At 45.4% G+C, this 19,132-nt stretch overlaps 1 protein-coding gene across 6 annotated transcripts in view; it reads right to left on the reverse strand.

Moving 5' to 3' along the window:
* Positions 1–18,788, reverse strand: part of B3GLCT (beta 3-glucosyltransferase) — a 121,138-nt gene extending 102,350 nt beyond the window's left edge. For 5 of the 6 annotated variants that reach the window (XR_004054659.1, XR_004054658.1, XM_030922049.1 and 2 more), the window contains exons 1-2: positions 18,573–18,788; positions 3,547–3,596 (exon numbers count right to left, since the gene is read on the reverse strand). Coding sequence is in view for 4 of the 6 variants with exons in the window: in XM_030922049.1 (XP_030777909.1) it covers positions 3,547–3,596; positions 18,573–18,642 (120 nt within the window). In the remaining 2 variants the exon portion in view is untranslated. Of the gene's footprint in view, positions 1–3,546; positions 3,597–12,375; positions 12,653–18,572 lie in introns of those variants that run through there. The other variant, XM_030922050.1, reaches the window with a different exon arrangement.
* Between the last annotated feature and the right edge of the window lie 344 nt (positions 18,789–19,132).

Here is a 19,132-nt window from a genome sequence, read left to right on the forward strand (position 1 = left end):
GTGGGCAACGTAGTGAAACCCCATCTCTACTAAAAACACAAAAATTAGTCAGACGTAGTGGCAGGCGCCTATAATCCCAGCTACTCGGGAGGCTGAGGCAGGAGAATTGCTTGAACCTGGGAGGCAGAGGTTGTAGTGAGTTGAGATCACGCCACTGCATGCCAGCCTGAGTGATAGAATGAGACTCCCATCTAAAAAAAAAAAACAAATAAGTAGCCACAAAAAAGAATAAAACACCTACGAATACAGCTAACCAGGGAAGTAAAAGATCTCTATGAGCATTACAAAACACTGCTGAAAAAAATCAGAGACAACAAAACAAATGGAAAAACATTCCTTGTTCATGAATAGGAAGAATAAATATTGTTAAAATGGCCATATTGCCCAAAGTAATTTACAAATTCAATGTTATTTCTATCAAACTACCAATGACATTCTTCACAAAATTAGAAAAAAAATTCTAAAATTCATTTGGAACCAAAAAGAGCCCAAGTAGCCAAAGCAATCCTAAGCCAAAGAAACAAAGCTGGAAGCATCATATTACATAACTTCAAACTATACTTCAAGGCTACAGTAACCAAACAGCATGGTACTGCTACAGAAACAGACACATAGACCAATGGAACAGGTTTGAGAACCCAGAAATAAAGCCACACACCTACAACTATCTGATCTTTGACAAAAACAAGCAATGAGGAAAGGACTCACTATTCAATAAATGGTGCTGGGATAATTGGCTAGCCATATACATAAGATTGACACTGGACCCCTTCCTTACACCACACACAAAAATCAACTCAAGATGAATTAAAGGCCAGGTGCGGTGGCTCAAGCCTGTAATCCCAGCACTTTGGGAGGCCAAGACGGGCGGATCACGAGGTCAGGAGATCGAGACCATCCTGGCTAATACAGTGAAACCCCGTCTCTACTAAAAAATACAAAAAACTAGCCGGGTGAGTTGGTGGGCGCCTGTAGTCCCAGCTACTCGGGAGGCTGAGGCAGGAGAATGGCGTAAACCCGGGAGGCGGAGCTTGCAGTGAGCCGAGATCCAGCCACTGCACTCCAGCCCAGGCGACAGAGCAAGACTCCGTCTCAAAAAAAAAAAAAAAAAAAAAAAAAAGATGAATTAAAGACTTAAATGTAAAACCTGAAACTATAAAAACCCTACAAGAAAACATAGGAAATACCATGTGGACATTGGCCTGTGCAAAGACTTCATGAGGAAGACTACAAAAGCAACTGCAACAAAAACAAAATTTGACCAGTGGGGCCTAATTAAACGAAAGAGCTTCTCCACAGCAAAATAAATTATCAACAGAGTAAACAGACAACCGACAGAATGCAAGGAAATATTTGCAAACTGTGCATCTGACAAAGGCCTAATACCCAGAATCTATAAGGAATGTAAGCTAATCAACAAGCAAAAAACGACCCCATTTTAAAAATGGGCAAAGGACATGAACAGACACTTCTCAAAAGACGACGTACATGCAGCCAATAAGCATATGAAAAAAAATGCTCAGCATCACTAATCATTAGGGAAATGTAAATCAAAACCACATGAAATACCATCTCACACTAATCAGAATGGCTATTGATATTAAAAAGCCAAAAAATAACACATGCTGGCAAGGCTGCAGAGAAAAGGAACACTTACGGCTGGTGGGAATGTAAATTAGTTCAGCCACTGTGGAAAGAGATTTTTCAAAGAACATAAAATAAAACTACCATTCAACTCAGCAATTTCATTACTGGGTATATACCCAAAGGAATATAAACTGTTCTGCCATAAAGACACATGCACACATATGTTCATCACAACACTATTCACAATAGCAAAGACATGGAATCAACCTAGATGACCATCAGCAGTAGACTGGATACAGAAAATGTGGTATGGATACACCATGGAATACTACGCGGCCATAAAAAAGAATGAGAACATGGACTTTGCAGCAACATGAAGCTGGAGGCCATTAGCCTAACCCAATTAATGCAGAAACAGAAAACGAAAAACCACAAGTTCTCACTTATAAGTGGAAGCTAAACACAGTGTACAAATGGACACAAATAAGGGAACAATACACACTGGGGTCTATTTGAGAGTGGAGGGTGGGAGGAGAGCAAGGATCCAAAAACTACCTATCAGGTACTATGCTTCTTACCTAGGTGACAAAAAAATCTATCCATCAAACCCCTGTGACATGCAATCTACCCCTGTAACAAACCTGCACATGTACCCCTTGACCTAAAACAAAAGTTGAAAAGAAAAGAAAAAAAATCATATGACCTTGGTCAAACCAGGTAACTTCTCCGAGGCTAAGTTTTCTCTGTTGTAAATGGGAATATTTGCTTTAACAAATAACAGGATCATTGAGAAGATTAAATTATATGTGTGACATGCTTTATTAATCATAAAAGGTCTTAAAATCGTAAGCAATTAGTATTATCATTTCCCCTGTGTAAGAATCTCATAGTACAATTAAAATAGTCTGTTGATAAAATAAACATACTATTAAAAAAACGCATTTACACCAATTGTGGGTTAAAAAATAGAGTCAACTGAGCTTTAACTAATATGACAAAAACAACTGACATTTTAAACTACTGTTTTTCTTTTTTACGTGCTAAACTGATCTAGTGCAAAGCCCAACTAATAAACATTTAGAGCTGTTCCCTGACTACAACCAGTGATTAAAAAACAGCAGCTCTGAGCCTGGGATAAGCACTGCCTGCTCTCTGCGAGTCCCCTGGCCTAGCTTTCTGGTTCTGACTGTCTGGTAGTAGAGTCACCTTTGGGGTCTCCCACCCCGCCCCCAGCACACCCTCTCACACATTGCCACCTTCAAGGTGAGACTAATCAGGTTTCTGTGACATAGTAAAATCCTTTCACAGACTGAGATAATTAAACCCAAGGTTAAGATATTTGGTAAGTCTGGGCCGGGTGCAGTGGCTCATGCCTGTAATCCCAGCACTTTGGGAGGCTGAGGTGGGTGGATCACCTGAGGTCAGGAATTTGAGATCAGCCTGGGCAACATGATGAAACCCTCTGTCTACTAAAAATGCAAAAATTAGCTGGGCATGGTGGCACACTCCTGTATTCCCAACTACTGGGGAGGCTGAGGCAGGAGAATAACTTGAACCCAGGAGGTAGAGGTTGCAGTGATCTGAGATCGTGCCACTGCACTCCAGCCTGGGCGACAGAGTGAAACTCGGTTGCAAAAAAGAAATAAAAAACGGTATTTGGTAAGACTGGGGAAAACTATGGTATCCATGTAAGACTATTAAAATGTACAACTCTATGTCAAAACACCTTTTTTCTCAAAATAACTTTAAAACCAAGTTGATAAGCCTTAAATATTAAAGGATTTTTAAAAAGCAAGTCTATCTATAGGTTGCGTTAGGGATTCAAAATGTGTTTACCAACATTATATGAATTCGTATAACAATAAAAATAACAATTGAAGAATGAAATGATTACAGTTCCCATTAGAGAAAATACAAACGAATCTTGGGAGGAAAAGGTTTGATCATTGGGATTAGTACCTGAGACTGCTTGACCTCTTTCTTTGTATCTTCAGAAGCCAAACCAAAAGCTGGAAAAAAAAAGAAACATTTTTACATTAGAATTAGCAATTCAGGTTAATTCTTATTAACAGTTTTGCTTATAATAAAAAAAAAGATACTTTAACAAGACATATTTTGCTCATTTTTAAGCAGCTGCATTGCTGCAAACTTGTTATTACTGGCTTTCTTCATCTCAGACCTAAAATTATTCATCAACACGAAGCCAACACGCTTCGGCTACCAAGCAAAAGAAATAGTACATCAGACAAATTCAAATCTGTGTTTGCCATTTGTGTCTATAGACACAAACCACAAAATAGATGTGTACAAAATACTACTTCTTAGAAACCTTAAGTCTGGTGCCTTCTTAAGCAAAGGGGAATTCCTGAGAGTCCAGGAGGAAGAAGTACAAATTCTCACCCTCAAAATCACTGCCAGAGCCTGGCAGGCAACAGAGCTAAATTTAGAGCAAGTTTTTTCCTAAGGGCTGCAAGGTTACAAGTGTGATGCAGATACTGCTACCAGCAAGCACAGAACCTACTAAACCCTAACAGAACCCTACTAAAGCAATGGGGCTGGGAGAGTGAGGGGAATTAAAATCACTCTCCATTTAGAATGAACGAATGTTTTGAGTCAGAGCCATAATAGACAAAGATATCCCTAGAGCCACATTTAGGCTCTGCATTAAAAATAATAACAACAACATGACAGTAACACTCTGAAAATATAAAGCAAAATGACAAGCCAAACAGGAAGCTTAACAGAACAAAAAATAGTACCCTTCATTTTACAGTACATTTCTCCTCAACAGCTAAGAGGAAAGCATTGCAGAGTTCACTTTCTCCAATTAGCACTCACAGGAGTAAAAGGCAGTGCCATAGGGCAATGATGTACTAAAAGAGTGGGAGAAGTGACACCAGGGAACAATAATGTACAAGGAGTGTCAGCAGAGGGGCTCCTGGTGGCAGAGGAGACCCTACTCAGAAGCAGGAGACCACTTCACCCATTTGGATCCCTTCTAATTCCTCCCCATCCCCACCCCCAAACATCCATTGCCTCAAATATTGCATTAACATTTGCTCAAAAGAAAGAATCTAAAACATCTTCACACTAAGATGCAAATGACTAACATGGTTTCATCGTTTCCATTTCCAGAATGACATTTCAAAAGGCAGGGTGAAACTGAAATCTAAGCCATACGAACCTCTATGTGAACAATTTAGGTAACAGTAGACATCATACAAGGCCTCCCTGAGACCACCTCACATAAAATAATAAATCCCCAATTCCACACCCTCCTTATCCACCTCAGTCTGCTTTACTCTTCTCCAGAGCACTTATCACCAACTGACATATATATTTATTTATTACTTATCTTACATGTCAGCTGATTATAAGCTTCACAAGGGCAGGAATACACTTATACTGGGTTTTGGCGGGGGCTGGGGGGGAGGATTGTTTTGTTTTTGTATTTTGAAACAGGGTCTCACTCTGTTGCCCAGGCTAGACTGCAATGGCACAATCTCAGCTCACTGCAACCTTCATTCCTGGGCTCAAGTGATCCTCTCACCTCAGCCTCCCGAGTAGCTGGGACTACAGGCATGTGCCACCATGCCCAGCTAATTTTTGTGTTTTTTATGGAGACAAAGTTTCAACATGTTACTCAGGCTGGCCTCAAATTCCTGGGCTCAAGCAATCCGCCCACCTCGGCACCCCAAAGTGCTAGGATTACAGGCCTGGCCTACTACCCCACCAGGAATACAGTTTTATCTACTGTTTGCCTCCACACCAAAAGCACAGCTAGCACACAGAAGGAACTCAATAAATATGTACTTAATAAACGAATGAGTGAGTCTTCACTATGCGGGACCCTAGGGTCACACCACACAAGGACTGCCTGCTCCCCATACTAGGCAGCGCCAACCCAGTAGAACAAAGAAGCTTAGTGCCTCTCACCTTTATTTTCAACAGGATCTAATGCATTTTCTCACTTTACACACACACACACACACACACACACGAAAAACAAAACCCAATTGTTACTTAAAGTTCTAAGAAGAAAGGAGAGATTTAATTGCAAAGCCATTTAAATTCTGCTTCTGGGTACTTAACTTTTTGGTTTTATTTTATTTACTTCTAAGCTAATATGCACATTTAAAACCCTGCAGAAGATATCAAAAACAGAATTACTTAAAGAATATCATACAGGGAGGTTGCAACATGTTAACACATCGAAGCACCACAGAATTCCAGAAAACAGAAGATTCTGAGAACTTGCAAGATACAAAAACTGTGATCAAACTAATTCATGACTTTGATTCAAAAATCCATCTCCTGCTGAGCACGGTGGCTCACATCTGTGTAATCCCAGCACTTTGGGAGACCAAGGCAGGAGGATCCCTTGAAGCCAGGAGCTTGAAACCAGCCTGGGCAACATAGGGAGGCCTTGTCTCTACAAAAAATAAAAAAATTAGCCAGACATGTGGCTGAGCATAGCGGCCCATGTCTGTAATCCCAGCACTTTGGGAGGCTGACGCGGGCGGATCGTGACGTCAGGAGTTTGAGACCAGCTTGGCCAACACAGTGAAACCCCATCTCTACTAAAAATACAAAAATTCGCCAGGCATGGTGGAAGGTGCCTGTAGCCCCAGCTACTAAGGAGGCTGAGGCAGGAGAATCACTTGAATCCGGGAGACGGGAGTTGCAATGAGCAGAGATCACACCACTGCACTCCAGCCTGGGTGACAGAGCAAGACACCGTCTTAAAGAAAAAAAAAAAACCAGTTATACTAGAGCATGCCTGTCATCCCAGCTACTTAGGAAGACAAGGTGGGAGGATCCTTTGAGCCCAGGAGTGAGCTATAATCATGCCACTGTACTCCAGCCTGGAAAAGAGTGAGACCCTGTCTAAAAAAAATCCATCTCCCCCTCCCCAATTAATTCCTAATTTCAAACAAGGACAGTCAAATATCTCTGGGGTTAGAATGTCTTCTTTTATCAAATAAAATAACTTTCTTAATGTAACAGGTCCAGTAGCATCATCTAGTAACACATGTTTACTTTTACCTCACTTTTTTGCAAGGCCAGACTGAGCTATATGACCACAAAGTGCATGTGAACACAAAAGTCCCTAGCCCTTAGAATGCAGAATATAGTGCAGGGAAGGTATCTTTCTTTGGTACTGGTTCTTAAAATTACTAATGTATCACTTTTTGTAAGTAAGCAGCTAATATTATTTGATGATGTAACTGTTTAAAGTAGGAATTACATACAGGAAAGATATTGCCAATACGTCAAATAAATTCCACAAATTCTGCTTGTCGTAATCAACACACCGTTCCTTTAGCCAGACAAAGCTTAACTGAGCTAAGTTAAACTAGATTCTGGCTCTGTCCAAAAATATAGACCTAGAGTTAAAATATCCATTTAAAAAAAAAAAAAAAAAACCCAAACCAAAAAAGCCTGTCATTTCTCATCACTCTGCTGTGAAATGTAAAATTCCTTTTTCCCATGATAGATACAAATTATAATATTTAAAACAATGACATAAAAAATGTATCAGAGTTACTTTCAGTTGTAGGAGCAAATCATAAAACAAGATAATCCTTAGAAAAAAATGTCAGTTGTTTTTTGTTATATTTTGTTTTGTTTTGTTTTGAGACAGGTCTCACTCCGTTGCTCAGACTGGAGTGCAGTGGCACTATCTCAGCTCATCGCAACCTCCACCTCCATTCAAGCGATTCTCTCCTACCTTAGCCTCCTGAGTAGCTGGGATAACAGGCGTGTGCCCTATGCCCGGCTAATTTTTGTATTTTTAGTAGAGATGGGGTTTTGCCATGTTGGCCAGGCTGGTCTCAAACTCCTGACTTCAGGTGATTCGCCCACCTCAGCCTCCCAAAGTGCTGAGATTACAGACGTGAGCCACCATGCCCAGCTGCCAGCTGGTTTTATCTTTACATTTCTATAATCTAAATAAATCAAAAGAAATCATCAAGGAACCAAATGTGGCCGGACGTGGTGGCACATGCCTGTAATTCTAGCACTGTGGGAAGCTGAGGCAGGAGGATCACTTGAGGTCAAAAGTACAAGACCATCCTGGGCAAGATGGTGGGACCCCCTTTCTCCAAAAAAAAGAAAAAAATTAAAGCTTAGCCAGGCTTGCTAGTGCACGCCTGCAGTCCCAGCTACTTGGGAGGCTGAAGTGGGAGGACTCTTTGTATCCAAAAGCTCAAGGCGGCAGTAAACTATGATCATGCCACTTCATTCCAGGCTGGGTGACAGAGAGAGACTTGGCCTCTTCACAAAATATAAATAAATAAAAATAAAAAGGAATCAAATATACTGTGAAGGCACAGAATATGCTATACCACTAATAAATCCAATCTTAAAATAACTAACCATTTACAGAATTCTTACCCATAAAAATCCTGGTTTCATGGAAATGAAAGAGAAATGGTGCAAAGAGATGAGCAAAGTGAGAAAAATTAGCAAGGGAGGTAAGAAATTGCCTGTCACCTTCAACAATGCTAACAAGAGTGCATACTGCAATTTGAGTCTGGGCTGGTGAGTGACAAAGAAAAGGAGAAGTGAGGGAAAGATCTCTCCATCCTGCCCCCAACCAAAGGAGGACACAGGAGTGGCTACCTGAGGCTCAGTGTTAGCTGTTTGCTTTCATATTAATTTCCAGATTCAGTAGGGAAAATATTGTTGAAAATTTGGCCCTAGTGCTTTAATGTGCAGTTGGAGAAATATTCCAGGGTAAATCATGCTTTATATGCCAAACTGCTGTTTAAAAGTAATTTCCCCTTTTCTATTTTCAACATGAATTCTGGTAAATTGCAACAGAGAACTATATTTAAAGTGCAAATCAGGGCAGGCAATAGAAATCGGACCTTTTTCATGATAACTTTAAATAATTCAAGCCAACAAATGTGTTAGCACACCTAGACGGAGAGATAAATCAAGATTTTACAACCAACCTGGGACTAAGATTTATAGGCCAGCCTAAGCCCCCGAGTGTAAGAAAATTGGTGAGTAATTAATTGCAATGCATTTAAGCAGCACTAATCAACTATCTTTCCTTGTTCCTGTGAGGGAGCAAGGGACCCCCATTCCCACGCAGGAAAGATGATTGTGCCTTCTACCTCCTCATTTGATTTTGTTCCAATTCTCTTAATTCGTTTTCCCAAACTTTCCCAGGAACTTCTATCATAGAAACCAAATGAAATACTAAAAACAAGAAAACCACTAAACTGCCAAAAACTCCACCTCAGAGGGCGCTGTCAGGAACCAATGAGATAATGCCTAAAGCCCTTGGCATCAGCTCAAAATATATAAAAAAGCTCAGCCAACAGCTATGGCTGGCCATGCTGGTGACCACAATGATAATGACTAGCAGTCTGGGAAGTGTCTAGGTGGTTGCCTGTCCTGCACAAAAGCTAGGGGGGCATAAAACCCGGTACCTGTGGCTCTGCCACCCAGGCCAAAGCTCACAGAGAGCCGTCCTGGAAGCACCCATGGCTCAGGTACTCCTTCCAGGCTATGCAGGCTGCCACTTCTTCTCTAACACGCTGGGGGAGGAAGCCTTTGGGGCTTCACTTTCCTGTGACCTACTTACAAAGCATGTCACCCAGCCGGCTCCAGCCTCCAGCAGCTGCCTCTCTGTGGAGCTTTCCAGGATTAATTCCAGGTCCTCCAGGGGGCCTTAAGCTCCAGGATGCATGGCGCATAGCCAGCTTACTTGTTTCCAAGTACCCACTTGGAAGATAATCCATGGCAGCAGAGGGACAGAAACACACACCCCTGCAGCCCAGCGACAGGGGGAAAGTCTGCCTTTTCTCCCCCCTACTGGGACAAATCCACTGTCTCCTGTCTCCACAGCAGCAGACAAGCTGGGTAGCAGCTCCATTTACCACGGGACACCACCTCCAACCATGGGATGGAAGGCCCCGCCACTCCACACTTGTTTTAAAGGGCATCGGGTTTTATTCTCCCCTTCCTGGGTTTTATACAGGGCAGGCCAAGGGCAGGGTCAACACACATGGTGGCAGAAATACCTCAGAAGTGGGAGTGACCCACGCAGGGTCCGTTGACGGGAGAGGGTGACCCGGCCGGGCAGGGACCCCTGTGAGGAGGGGGTGACCCGGGCAGGGACCCCTGTGAGGAGGGGGTGACCCGGGCAGGGACCCCTGTGAGGAGGGGGTGACCCAGGCAGGGACCCCTGTGAGGAGGGGGTGACCCGGGCAGGGACCCCTGTGAGGAGGGGGTGACCCGGGCAGGGACCCCTGTGAGGAGGGGTGGCTGGGGCTAGAAATGAGGCTGAAGGTACCAGGGGCCATATCATAAGAGGGGGTGGTACTGGGGGGTCAGGTTTTTCCTGAGCCAGGAACAGCTGTTTGAGGTTTTAAGGAGGGTATGCCATGTTGAGACGTGTGCCCAAGCCAGCTTTCTGGAGGCAGTGTGTGGGATGGCTGTGGGAGGACAAGAAAGGACACAAACATGCCAGTGGGAAGGCCACTGGAGCCAAGCAAGGAGCGCTAAGGGCCTCAGTTAAGGTGGCAGTGAGCCGGGGAGGGGTGGGGCCACTAAAGAAGCAGAAGCTGCAGACTCTGAGACAGAGCACCAGGGTGGGTGGTGAGACGGGAGGGGAGGGCCTGGGGCTTCTGAGAATAAAGGAGGATAGCACGTGAGGGAAGGCAACTTGGTCCCCAGCGTCCTGAGGATACGCGAGTGCAGATACACAGGACAGCCGGGTGCAGGGGTGAGCCCAGCACAGGGGTGTGCGTGCGACAGCAGCTGCAGCACTAGAATCTTCACAGCGCATCAGAACGGAAGCCAAGGCTTGTGAGGCCAAGGATGGCTCAGGGGAACCCCAACATTTAAGGACAAAACTGCAAAGGAGACTAAAGGAATGGCCAGATGGGGAGGAGAAGCAGGAGAGAAGGCAGCTGTTTAAGAACTCGCTCCTTAAAAAACTCGCTCCTTAAAGCTACACGGTACAACAGAAAGATGTGGCAGCAGAGGAGACCCGGGCCAGGGCCCTGCCTGAGAAGTCGCACAGCATAAGGTCAAAGTACAGAGTACAAAAGTACACTCAAACCTCCTAGGTTCAAATCCAGGCTCTGCCACTTAACAGTTAAGCCACCTCTCTGAGCCTCTGTTTCCCTCCCTGTAGAGGGAAAAAATGGAATAAGAATTAAGTGAGTTCACGTATGTTCAGGTTCAAAAAAGTACCTGGTCCATGGTAAAACCTATTGAGTCTTTTGCTCAAGTGCCAAACAGTAAACTCTTAGGAAAAGAGATCTGCTGCTGGGAAAGATGCCAGGACAATTCAGCCAGCGGGGAGAAGTAGTGAGGAAGGAGGCCAAGCCTCCTACCACAGCGAGGCAGCAAGTGTGCAGACACGACACTCCCCCTTTGAGCCCACTATCGACTCGGATACGATCTAGCTCCATCTGAAACTCCTCTCCTGTTTTATCACAGAAGTCATGGGAAATACTGGAATATTAGCTTTTCTTCACTTGACAACAAAGTTTGAGGAGACCAACATATTCTATGGGCCAGAGGTAAATATATTTACAGGAAGGACAGTAGATGTTAAAAAAAAGAGAGAGAGAGAGAGAAATAGAAAATAACTATATATATTTAAGAGGGAAAAGATCATTTCCTACTTTGATTTGTATCTTGTTTAAAAACAATCACTCAGGATATGCAAACCAGAAAACTGCAACTCAAAACAGTTTTGGGGGTGAGATTTAAAACCCCACCCTCACTAGCATGTTCCATAGCCTAAGTCATAAGAAGAGTCAGAAAAATCCCTGGTCACACAGCCTACTACAGAACACACCAACGAGGAACACAGCAAATATTCAAACAAACAAAAAAAAATTAGCACTTTACGCAATTCCTTCAAATTGCAAGTGTACTACTGAACAGTTAACTGTCAGCCTTAACTTACAAAAATGTATGATTAACTTTTGGGCATCTTATTAATTACAAGAAGTAGTTTTTAAAAGTACCCCTAGTGTGCAGATGGGTGGATGGATGGATAAACAGACAGACAGATAAGGTAAGCACTCCTGTCAGTATCACTCAATCCATGGTACACACAATCTCAGACGCTCTAAGCCTTTAGAACCTTATTTGTATATTGCCCAAAAACCTTTGCTTTAATAACTCACGGCTCTAACTTTTGATACTCAAGCTCCACGGACTATGGTTTCCTCAACAGCATTTAAAAATTTACCAAATGATCCTGGAGCCTGAGACAGACTTCTTAGTTTTAGTTCTGCTGTTTCCAGTTCCTTTCCCAAGTACACAAAAGACCTGACTGAGGAGTAGGCCTCAGTGCCACACTTTGCTCTCTCCAGAACAACTCCTTACTTTTTTTAAGGCAAAACAACCATCAACCATCTTTTGTTTTGTTTTGTTTTGTTGAGATGGAGTCTCGCACTGTCGCCCGGGCTGGAGTGCAGTGGCGTGATCTTGGCTCACTGTGACCTCCGATTCTCCTGCCTCAGTCTCCTGAGTAGCTGGGATTACAAGCACCCGCCACCACGCCCGGCTAATTTTTTTAGAGACAGGGTTTCACTATGTTGACCAGGCTGGTATTGAACCCCTGACCTCATGATCCGCCCGCCTCGGCCTCCCAAAGTGCCGGGATTACAGGTGTGAGCTACTGCATCCGGCCTCGATCATCTTTGTATTCCACAGATGTTCACAGAAATCACCCAGTAAGAGTCTTAGTTTATACCTGGGCCTATGGTGGCCCAGGTAGGATTCTCACACCTGGCTCCACAGACAACTTACCTGGAGGTCTCATTTCAGATCTTCTGAATCAGAAAATCTGGAGCTGGAATGCAAGAATCTGCATTTTAACAAACAGGAGCTTCTTTAAGACACTCAGATGATTCTCATGTGTGCTGAAGTCTGACAGGCACTAAGATGCGCAACTAGACAGGAACTCAAGGTAACTGAATGTGGCTATTTTCACAACAGGCTGTGGCCGTTTAACTTCCTTGACTTCATTCAGCTCATAAACGAAAAACAAGCTCCTCCATCTCCCCCCTCAAGGATCCGGAGAAGACAAATTCAACGTGGTATGTAAAGAGCCTTGAGTTTCTTACGGGGAAGTAATGATTTAAACTAAAATATATCATCTTTTCAGCTACATAAAATATTCTTTTAGGAGTGAAAATAAGTCATATCCCTAGAAGGAAATGACACTGCTATACTTAAGATACGTTCACCTCTTATTTGATGACACTTATACTTGCTTTTGTTTTCATTTTTGTTTTGTCTAAACCCTCAGCTTCACAACATGTAGATATATGTAGATAAAGACTACTTTCCTCTCCAACTTCTACCAAATCTTGGTATATATACATTTTGAGTAAATGCTTAAATGAATTTATTCTGTTAATCAAGGCTCTCTTCCTTTAAAACACACACACATACACACAAAACCACAAAAAACACACAATAAAACAACCAAGTACAGTGGAACATGCCTGTAGTCTCAGCTGACTGGGAGACTGAGGCAGACAGATCACTTGAGGCCAGGAGTTCAGGTCCAGCCTGGGCAACATAGCCAGACCTGCCAACTTTTTTTTTTTTTTAGATAGAGTCTCACTCTGTCACCCAGGCTGGAGTACGGTGGTGCAATCTTTGCTCACTACAACCTCGGCCTCCTGGGTTCAAGCGATTCTCCTGCCTCAGCCTCCTGAGTAGCTGGGACTACAAACACCATCACCACACCTGGCTAATTTTTTTGTATTTTTAGTAGAGACAGGGTTTCACCTTGTTGGCTAGGCTGGTCCTGAACTCCTGACCTCAAATGATCTGCCTGCCTCAGCCTTCTAAAGTGCTGGGATTACAGGTTTGAGCCACCATGCCCGGACAGACACCCAACTCTTTAAAAAAAAAAAAAAACCTACTCAAATTGCCACCTAATATAATGACCCCCCAAAATACCTTCCAGCCAGACCTGTCCTCTACAGACCCAAATATCTAACTGCTCACCTGACACGGTACCTGGCCATCTCACAAGCATTCTGAACTCAATTTGTCCAAAACTGAACTTATTCAGCTTCACCTCCCACTAAAATTAAAAGTCAAAGTACATTTCAAAAAATGGTGTAAGTACTTAATGCCACAGAACTATACACTTAGAATTCATTACACTTAATAAACCATATGCTATGTACATTGAACTACATAAAACTGTTTCTGGAAACCTGGTCCTCCTCCTTCAGTGCCCAAGTTAGTAAACAGCACTACTACCCATGGTGGATGTGACAGAAATGTATGACTCATCCTTGCCCCCATCCTTTCTCTCAGCACACTAAACCCAATCAGTCCCTGAGTCTGAGAGATTCTTAATCATGTCTCACAACCTGTCCCCAGCAGCCTCCTCACAGTTCCCCACATCCACGACAGCCCCCTCCAACTCCTGCTCCATGGGACATCCATCAGGAAATGGCAGCCATATCACATACTGCCCCATTACAACCCTTCAAACACTTCCCTCTGCTCTAAGGACGACCCCAAAATACGTCCCCCTGATCTGCAAGGCCCTGCCTAACCTGGCCCCTACTGATCTTGCCAGCCTTTCAGTCCTCTGTTCTCTCTCCACACTTGGCTCTTTCACCACCAAGCTCTGCTCCCCACTTACCCGATCTCTGCTTCCCCTTCGGGTCTGAGCTCTAACGTCACATCTTCTAGGAAGCCTTCCTTGACCCTTACCCCACAGTTTCTCAACCTTGGCACTGTTGGCATTTTGGATCCAATAATTAATTGTTCGATGGTAGGGTGGAACTGTCCTGTGCCCCTGTAGGATGTTCAGTGGCATCCCTGACTCTAGATGTCAGTAGCACCCTCTGCCAAACCAGCCCCTGGGATAACCAAAAAGTATCCAGACAGCAACAAACGTTCCCTGAGGTGCAAGATGGCTCCCTGTTGAGATCCATCTCCCCAGTCTAGGCAAAAGCCATCTGTCTCCCTGCAACATGTTCTCACAGCATCCTGAACATCTCTTCCACAGCATTTAGCACAGACACAATTCGTTCTGCAGTTGTTACTGTTTAATTATCACCTTGCCTTTTGGGGTGCAAGCTCCCCAAGGGTAGAGACAGACTAGATCTGTCTTGTTTCTGCAATATCATGATGCCTGACACATAGTACCCACATTACTCTGAATAAATGAGATGCTTTGGGCAGTTTTTCCTTTTAATATGATTTTTAAATTGACATTCTTCTAGTAGTTCAAGTCAACACCTACATTAAATCAGGTTTCTTTGGGGGCTGCTTAGTGACTAGAACTTTGAAATCATGGTAGCAAGGAAGAACTTCCTCAATAGGTCTGATGAACCCTTGAAACTCACAACTTTTCCTTTACCATGCGAAAGATAGGATTAATCTATGGAGACTCCCAAATATTGTTCTTAAGAAGTAATCTGTGCAAAGCCAAAGATGGATCACATGGAGTGCTACAAGAGGAAAAACATAAAACATTTGCAACTTTTCTCTAAGTAATACCTTTATGCCTAAAAATTATGCTCGCTTGCTTGCTTCATAACAAGTCTAGTAAAACACACAAAAAAACCTGGCTCCAAGAGCCAATTATAAGGAAGTGCTCAAATACCGAGCCCACAATGTTTGTCCCCAAGGAAGTTACCACATCTCCTTTCAATTCACACTGCTATTTGAAACAGATGCTCTCCCTCCCTCCCACTAGCTTAGCTGTCGGCTACTGGCAAACTCCCCTGGGTCAAGTCCATGACCGGGGGGGCCATGCCAATTTGGGGGTCCTGGATTACCTGGATGACAAAGAATCCATCCAGAAGATTAAAATCTGTGCCAGTAATATCTGCATACTGCTTAAGAAACAAATAGGTTTTAAGAATCAAAACACACAAAACAACCTGGAATTAGGTCTGACTCTTGGTGTCCTAAAATTTCTGACTCATTGCAATGAGAGGAATCTGGGCAAGACCTGGCTCAGAATGAAAAAGCATCCCCAATTTTGGCAGGTGCTAAGAAATACAAAATTGGCTCACACAGAGAAGAGACAGAGTTGTGAAAAATAAAAGCTAATACCTATTATTTTATCAATATAATTGGTTCAAATAAGCTTCTTCTATCAATTAGGATTAGGTTTGGCAATAGGATTGGGTTTGGCTGCATACAATCTCATGCAATACAAGTCTGCAAACAGGCAATGCAGAGTTGGCACGATGCTCCACATCCATCTGGCATCCAGGCTTCTTCTACCTTTCTCCTCTACCATCCTTATGCTGGCTTCCATCGTCAAGGTCACCTCATGGTCACAAGATGGCCACCATGGCTCCATCCATCAGATCCACTTAATAGGCAATGGGAAGGAGGATACCACAGAACAAAAAGGCGTGCATCCCAGCTGAGCCGGCCACCTTGAATGAGCTTTACCAGGAGCCCCACCTAACAATCTCTAAAGATAGCTCTGTAGAGACTAGCTGCCCCCATATGCAAAGGCCACTGAGAGAAATGTTTCACATGGCTGCTGCCACCGTTGCCACCACCACCCCACCATCATTCCTCCACCCTTCCCCCCAACCCGGATTCTATTAGTTTTGTTAGGAAAACAGGGGCCAAAGGGTTACTGCGCAGGCAGCTGGCAGTCTCTGCTACAACGGGGTATGTTAAAACTGCAAGAGATGGCAAAGTGCTAGCATTCTATCCAGTTCGTGCGCCCTGTTCATACGAGAAAACTGAAGCTCAAAACCACTAAAAGCCACACAGCTAACAAATGGAGGCTTGAATCAATCTTCCCACTCTGAAACTGGTGCCAGACTTTAGAACCAAAGTTGCAGTGAACTGTGTCTGTATATGCATATGGGTTTAAAAGAAATTTTCTATATTGACTTTTCTCTAAACACATAGACAAGTATGTTCTAGTTTGTAGGGAAACTATATAGTCAGGCCCATTTTATATGGGAATATTTAAGGTATTTATAAACTATCAAGATTGTTCACATGCCTCAAAACGGCTGTCACATTGTCTGTTTCAGCAAGACTCCAAGAACATCGTTAAGTGGGGACATCTTTATACATGTCAGTGCCCTTCCCCTAAATTGAAGCAGAGCTCCATAAAAGGTATTCATGATTCACTTCAGACCTCGAAGAATACAGCCTCCCGTCTGTGCCAACCCATGAAAGCCAGTTCACAAAGCCCAAATGTCTCACAGGGACCTTTTAATGCATTTTATGTCGTATTTATTGTGCTTATCTGACAACTTCACAAGGCTAACAGACATCTCTAAAAATGTGTTGACATTTTAGTGCATTCTGAATGTCCTTCAGTGTATTATCAAATTTGGACAGTGCAAATATTCCCCTACGGGCAGTAAAAAATACACAGCAATACAAATGTGCATTTCAGCCCATATGTTGTATATATTATATACAAATATTATACCCCCAGTACAGCATTATAAAGTGCAGTGCTATAAATAGAATGCCAATTTCAGCTACCACCCACCCATTTGGTTAGTTGCAAAACATCCAGGCAACAAGCCAACTGATGCAGCCAGGAGTCACCCAGTCGCTTTCCCAAACCTCCAACCTCCCTTTCTCCCAGGGCTGCCACCTAGCAATGCCTTTCTTCCACTGAAGCCGATTCCAGCCAAATTCAGTTGCCCCCAAGACCAACCACAGCCTTCTCTGCCCAAGTGTCCTAATATTTTAAATTACACTGCTGGCTAATTAATCATGCATGTAAACAATTAATTACCAACGAATCTTGCTCTTTTCCCACACTTACTGAGCGGCTATAGAAATGCCAGAAGTACACAGAAGCAGCAAATTAATCCTTATTCGGAGAGCTTAAATACAAATAAAAACGGGCTTTAAAGGCTCAGGTGGGCTAACAAGAGCAGTGCGCAATAACGCTACGTCTTTTCCTAAACTGCACCATTCTGCCATTTCTAAAAAATCTGAAATTACTGCCTTTTCACAAGCTGGAAACATCAGCAAGTCTGGGTTAGAGGACAACAACTCTGCAACAGTCTGAAAAGAAAATAATTTTTCGCTCAAGATTTCAAACTTGAACAAATCTTATCATGAAAGTCAATTACAAGGCTGCTTTTTTTTTTTTTTTTTTTTTAACTTTTATCACATCGTTTGACAATAAAGGAGGGAAATGCCCTTGCGAGGAGAATGGAAATAAAAAAGGATGGACATTACAGCAGCAGGAGACCGGGCAAGCACTGCTCGCAGACGTGTCCCCTGATGTCCCCAGCGGAGACCTGAGACAGAAGCAAGCCTCCCCACGGCGTCCTCCCCGCCGCGGCCGCTCCCGCGGAGGCCCAGCGGGCGACCCTGTCCTCCTCCGGGTCGGAATCCGGGAACTGCTGGCGCGGAGCTGGCCGCTTATCCTCAGGGGCCAGGGCACGTCCTGAAGGCCCTGCGGAGAGGCGCGCGGACACCGGGACCGCCGTCCTCGCCCCTGGGGGTCGAGCAGGAGCCGCGCGACCTCGGGGGCCGCCTCGCGGGCTCCCGTCCAGCCTCCCGCCCGGCGCGGGGCGCGCAGGACGGCGGAGCGCGGGCGGAAGGCAAGGGGGCGGGACCGCCGCCGCCGCCGCTCGCGCTCTTTCAAAGTTTCTTCGGTGGCACAGTTCCTGCGCGCTTCCTGTGGGGGCGGCCGCTGCGCCCTCGCCGCCCCGCCGCCAGCCTGCTCGGGGCGGAGGAAGCATGGAGACGCAAGTCTCGGGCCAGGGCGGCGGCGGGGACCCAGGACCGAAAGGGGCCGAGCGGGCACGCCTTGGGTCCCGGGGCCGAGTCCCACCTGGGCGCCGCGAGAGGGCGCTGCTGACGGCGCGGCACGGCGGGGACCGGACGGCGGGACGCGCGCGCCGGTGGGGCAGGGCTGGGCCGCCCGGCGCCTTCCTCCCCGCGCCGACCGGGGCACGGGCGACTGTGCCCGCCTACCCCACGCCTCGCCTTTGCGCGCCTGGCCGCCCGCTACTTACCCAGGGAGCAGGTGAGGAACGCGAGCAGCGCCGCCGGCGCAAGCAGCCACCAGCAGGCGGGCGGCCGCATCCCGGCAGCGGAGGCTGCGCGCCCTACCTGGGCGCGGGGACGGGAGACGCGCGGGGAGCGGAGCTGCGCCGCTGCCGCTGCCGCCGCCGCCCTGCCGCCGCGGCTGACCCTTCTCCGCCGGCTCCCCTCCTCCCTCCTCCGGCTCCGCCGCGCCATCGCCGGCCGCGCCCTCTGGCGGCCGGGAGCGGGAGCGACCCTGTGCGCGTTTCCAGCGTCCGCCCGGCTCGCTGCAGCGGCCCGACGGGCTACGGTAGAGGTGGCCGCAGGTTTGCCCGCACGGCGCCCGCCTTCGAGGCGTCTGACCTCTGCCCGCTCCGGCCACCAGCCTCCACCCCTCCTCTCCCTTTCTCCTCTGCGTCCCTCCTGACCTAGACCCCGTCCCCTCCCTTCATGCCCTCCCACCTTACCGCGTCACCCCCATCAGTAGTTACACCTGTAAAGTGGAGGTGAGCAGTAATCAGTTTTCCTCCCTGCTAATGTATTATCTGCT

Source organism: Rhinopithecus roxellana, chromosome 18, assembly GCF_007565055.1.
Source record: "Rhinopithecus roxellana isolate Shanxi Qingling chromosome 18, ASM756505v1, whole genome shotgun sequence".
Classification (NCBI taxonomy): domain Eukaryota; kingdom Metazoa; phylum Chordata; class Mammalia; order Primates; family Cercopithecidae; genus Rhinopithecus; species Rhinopithecus roxellana.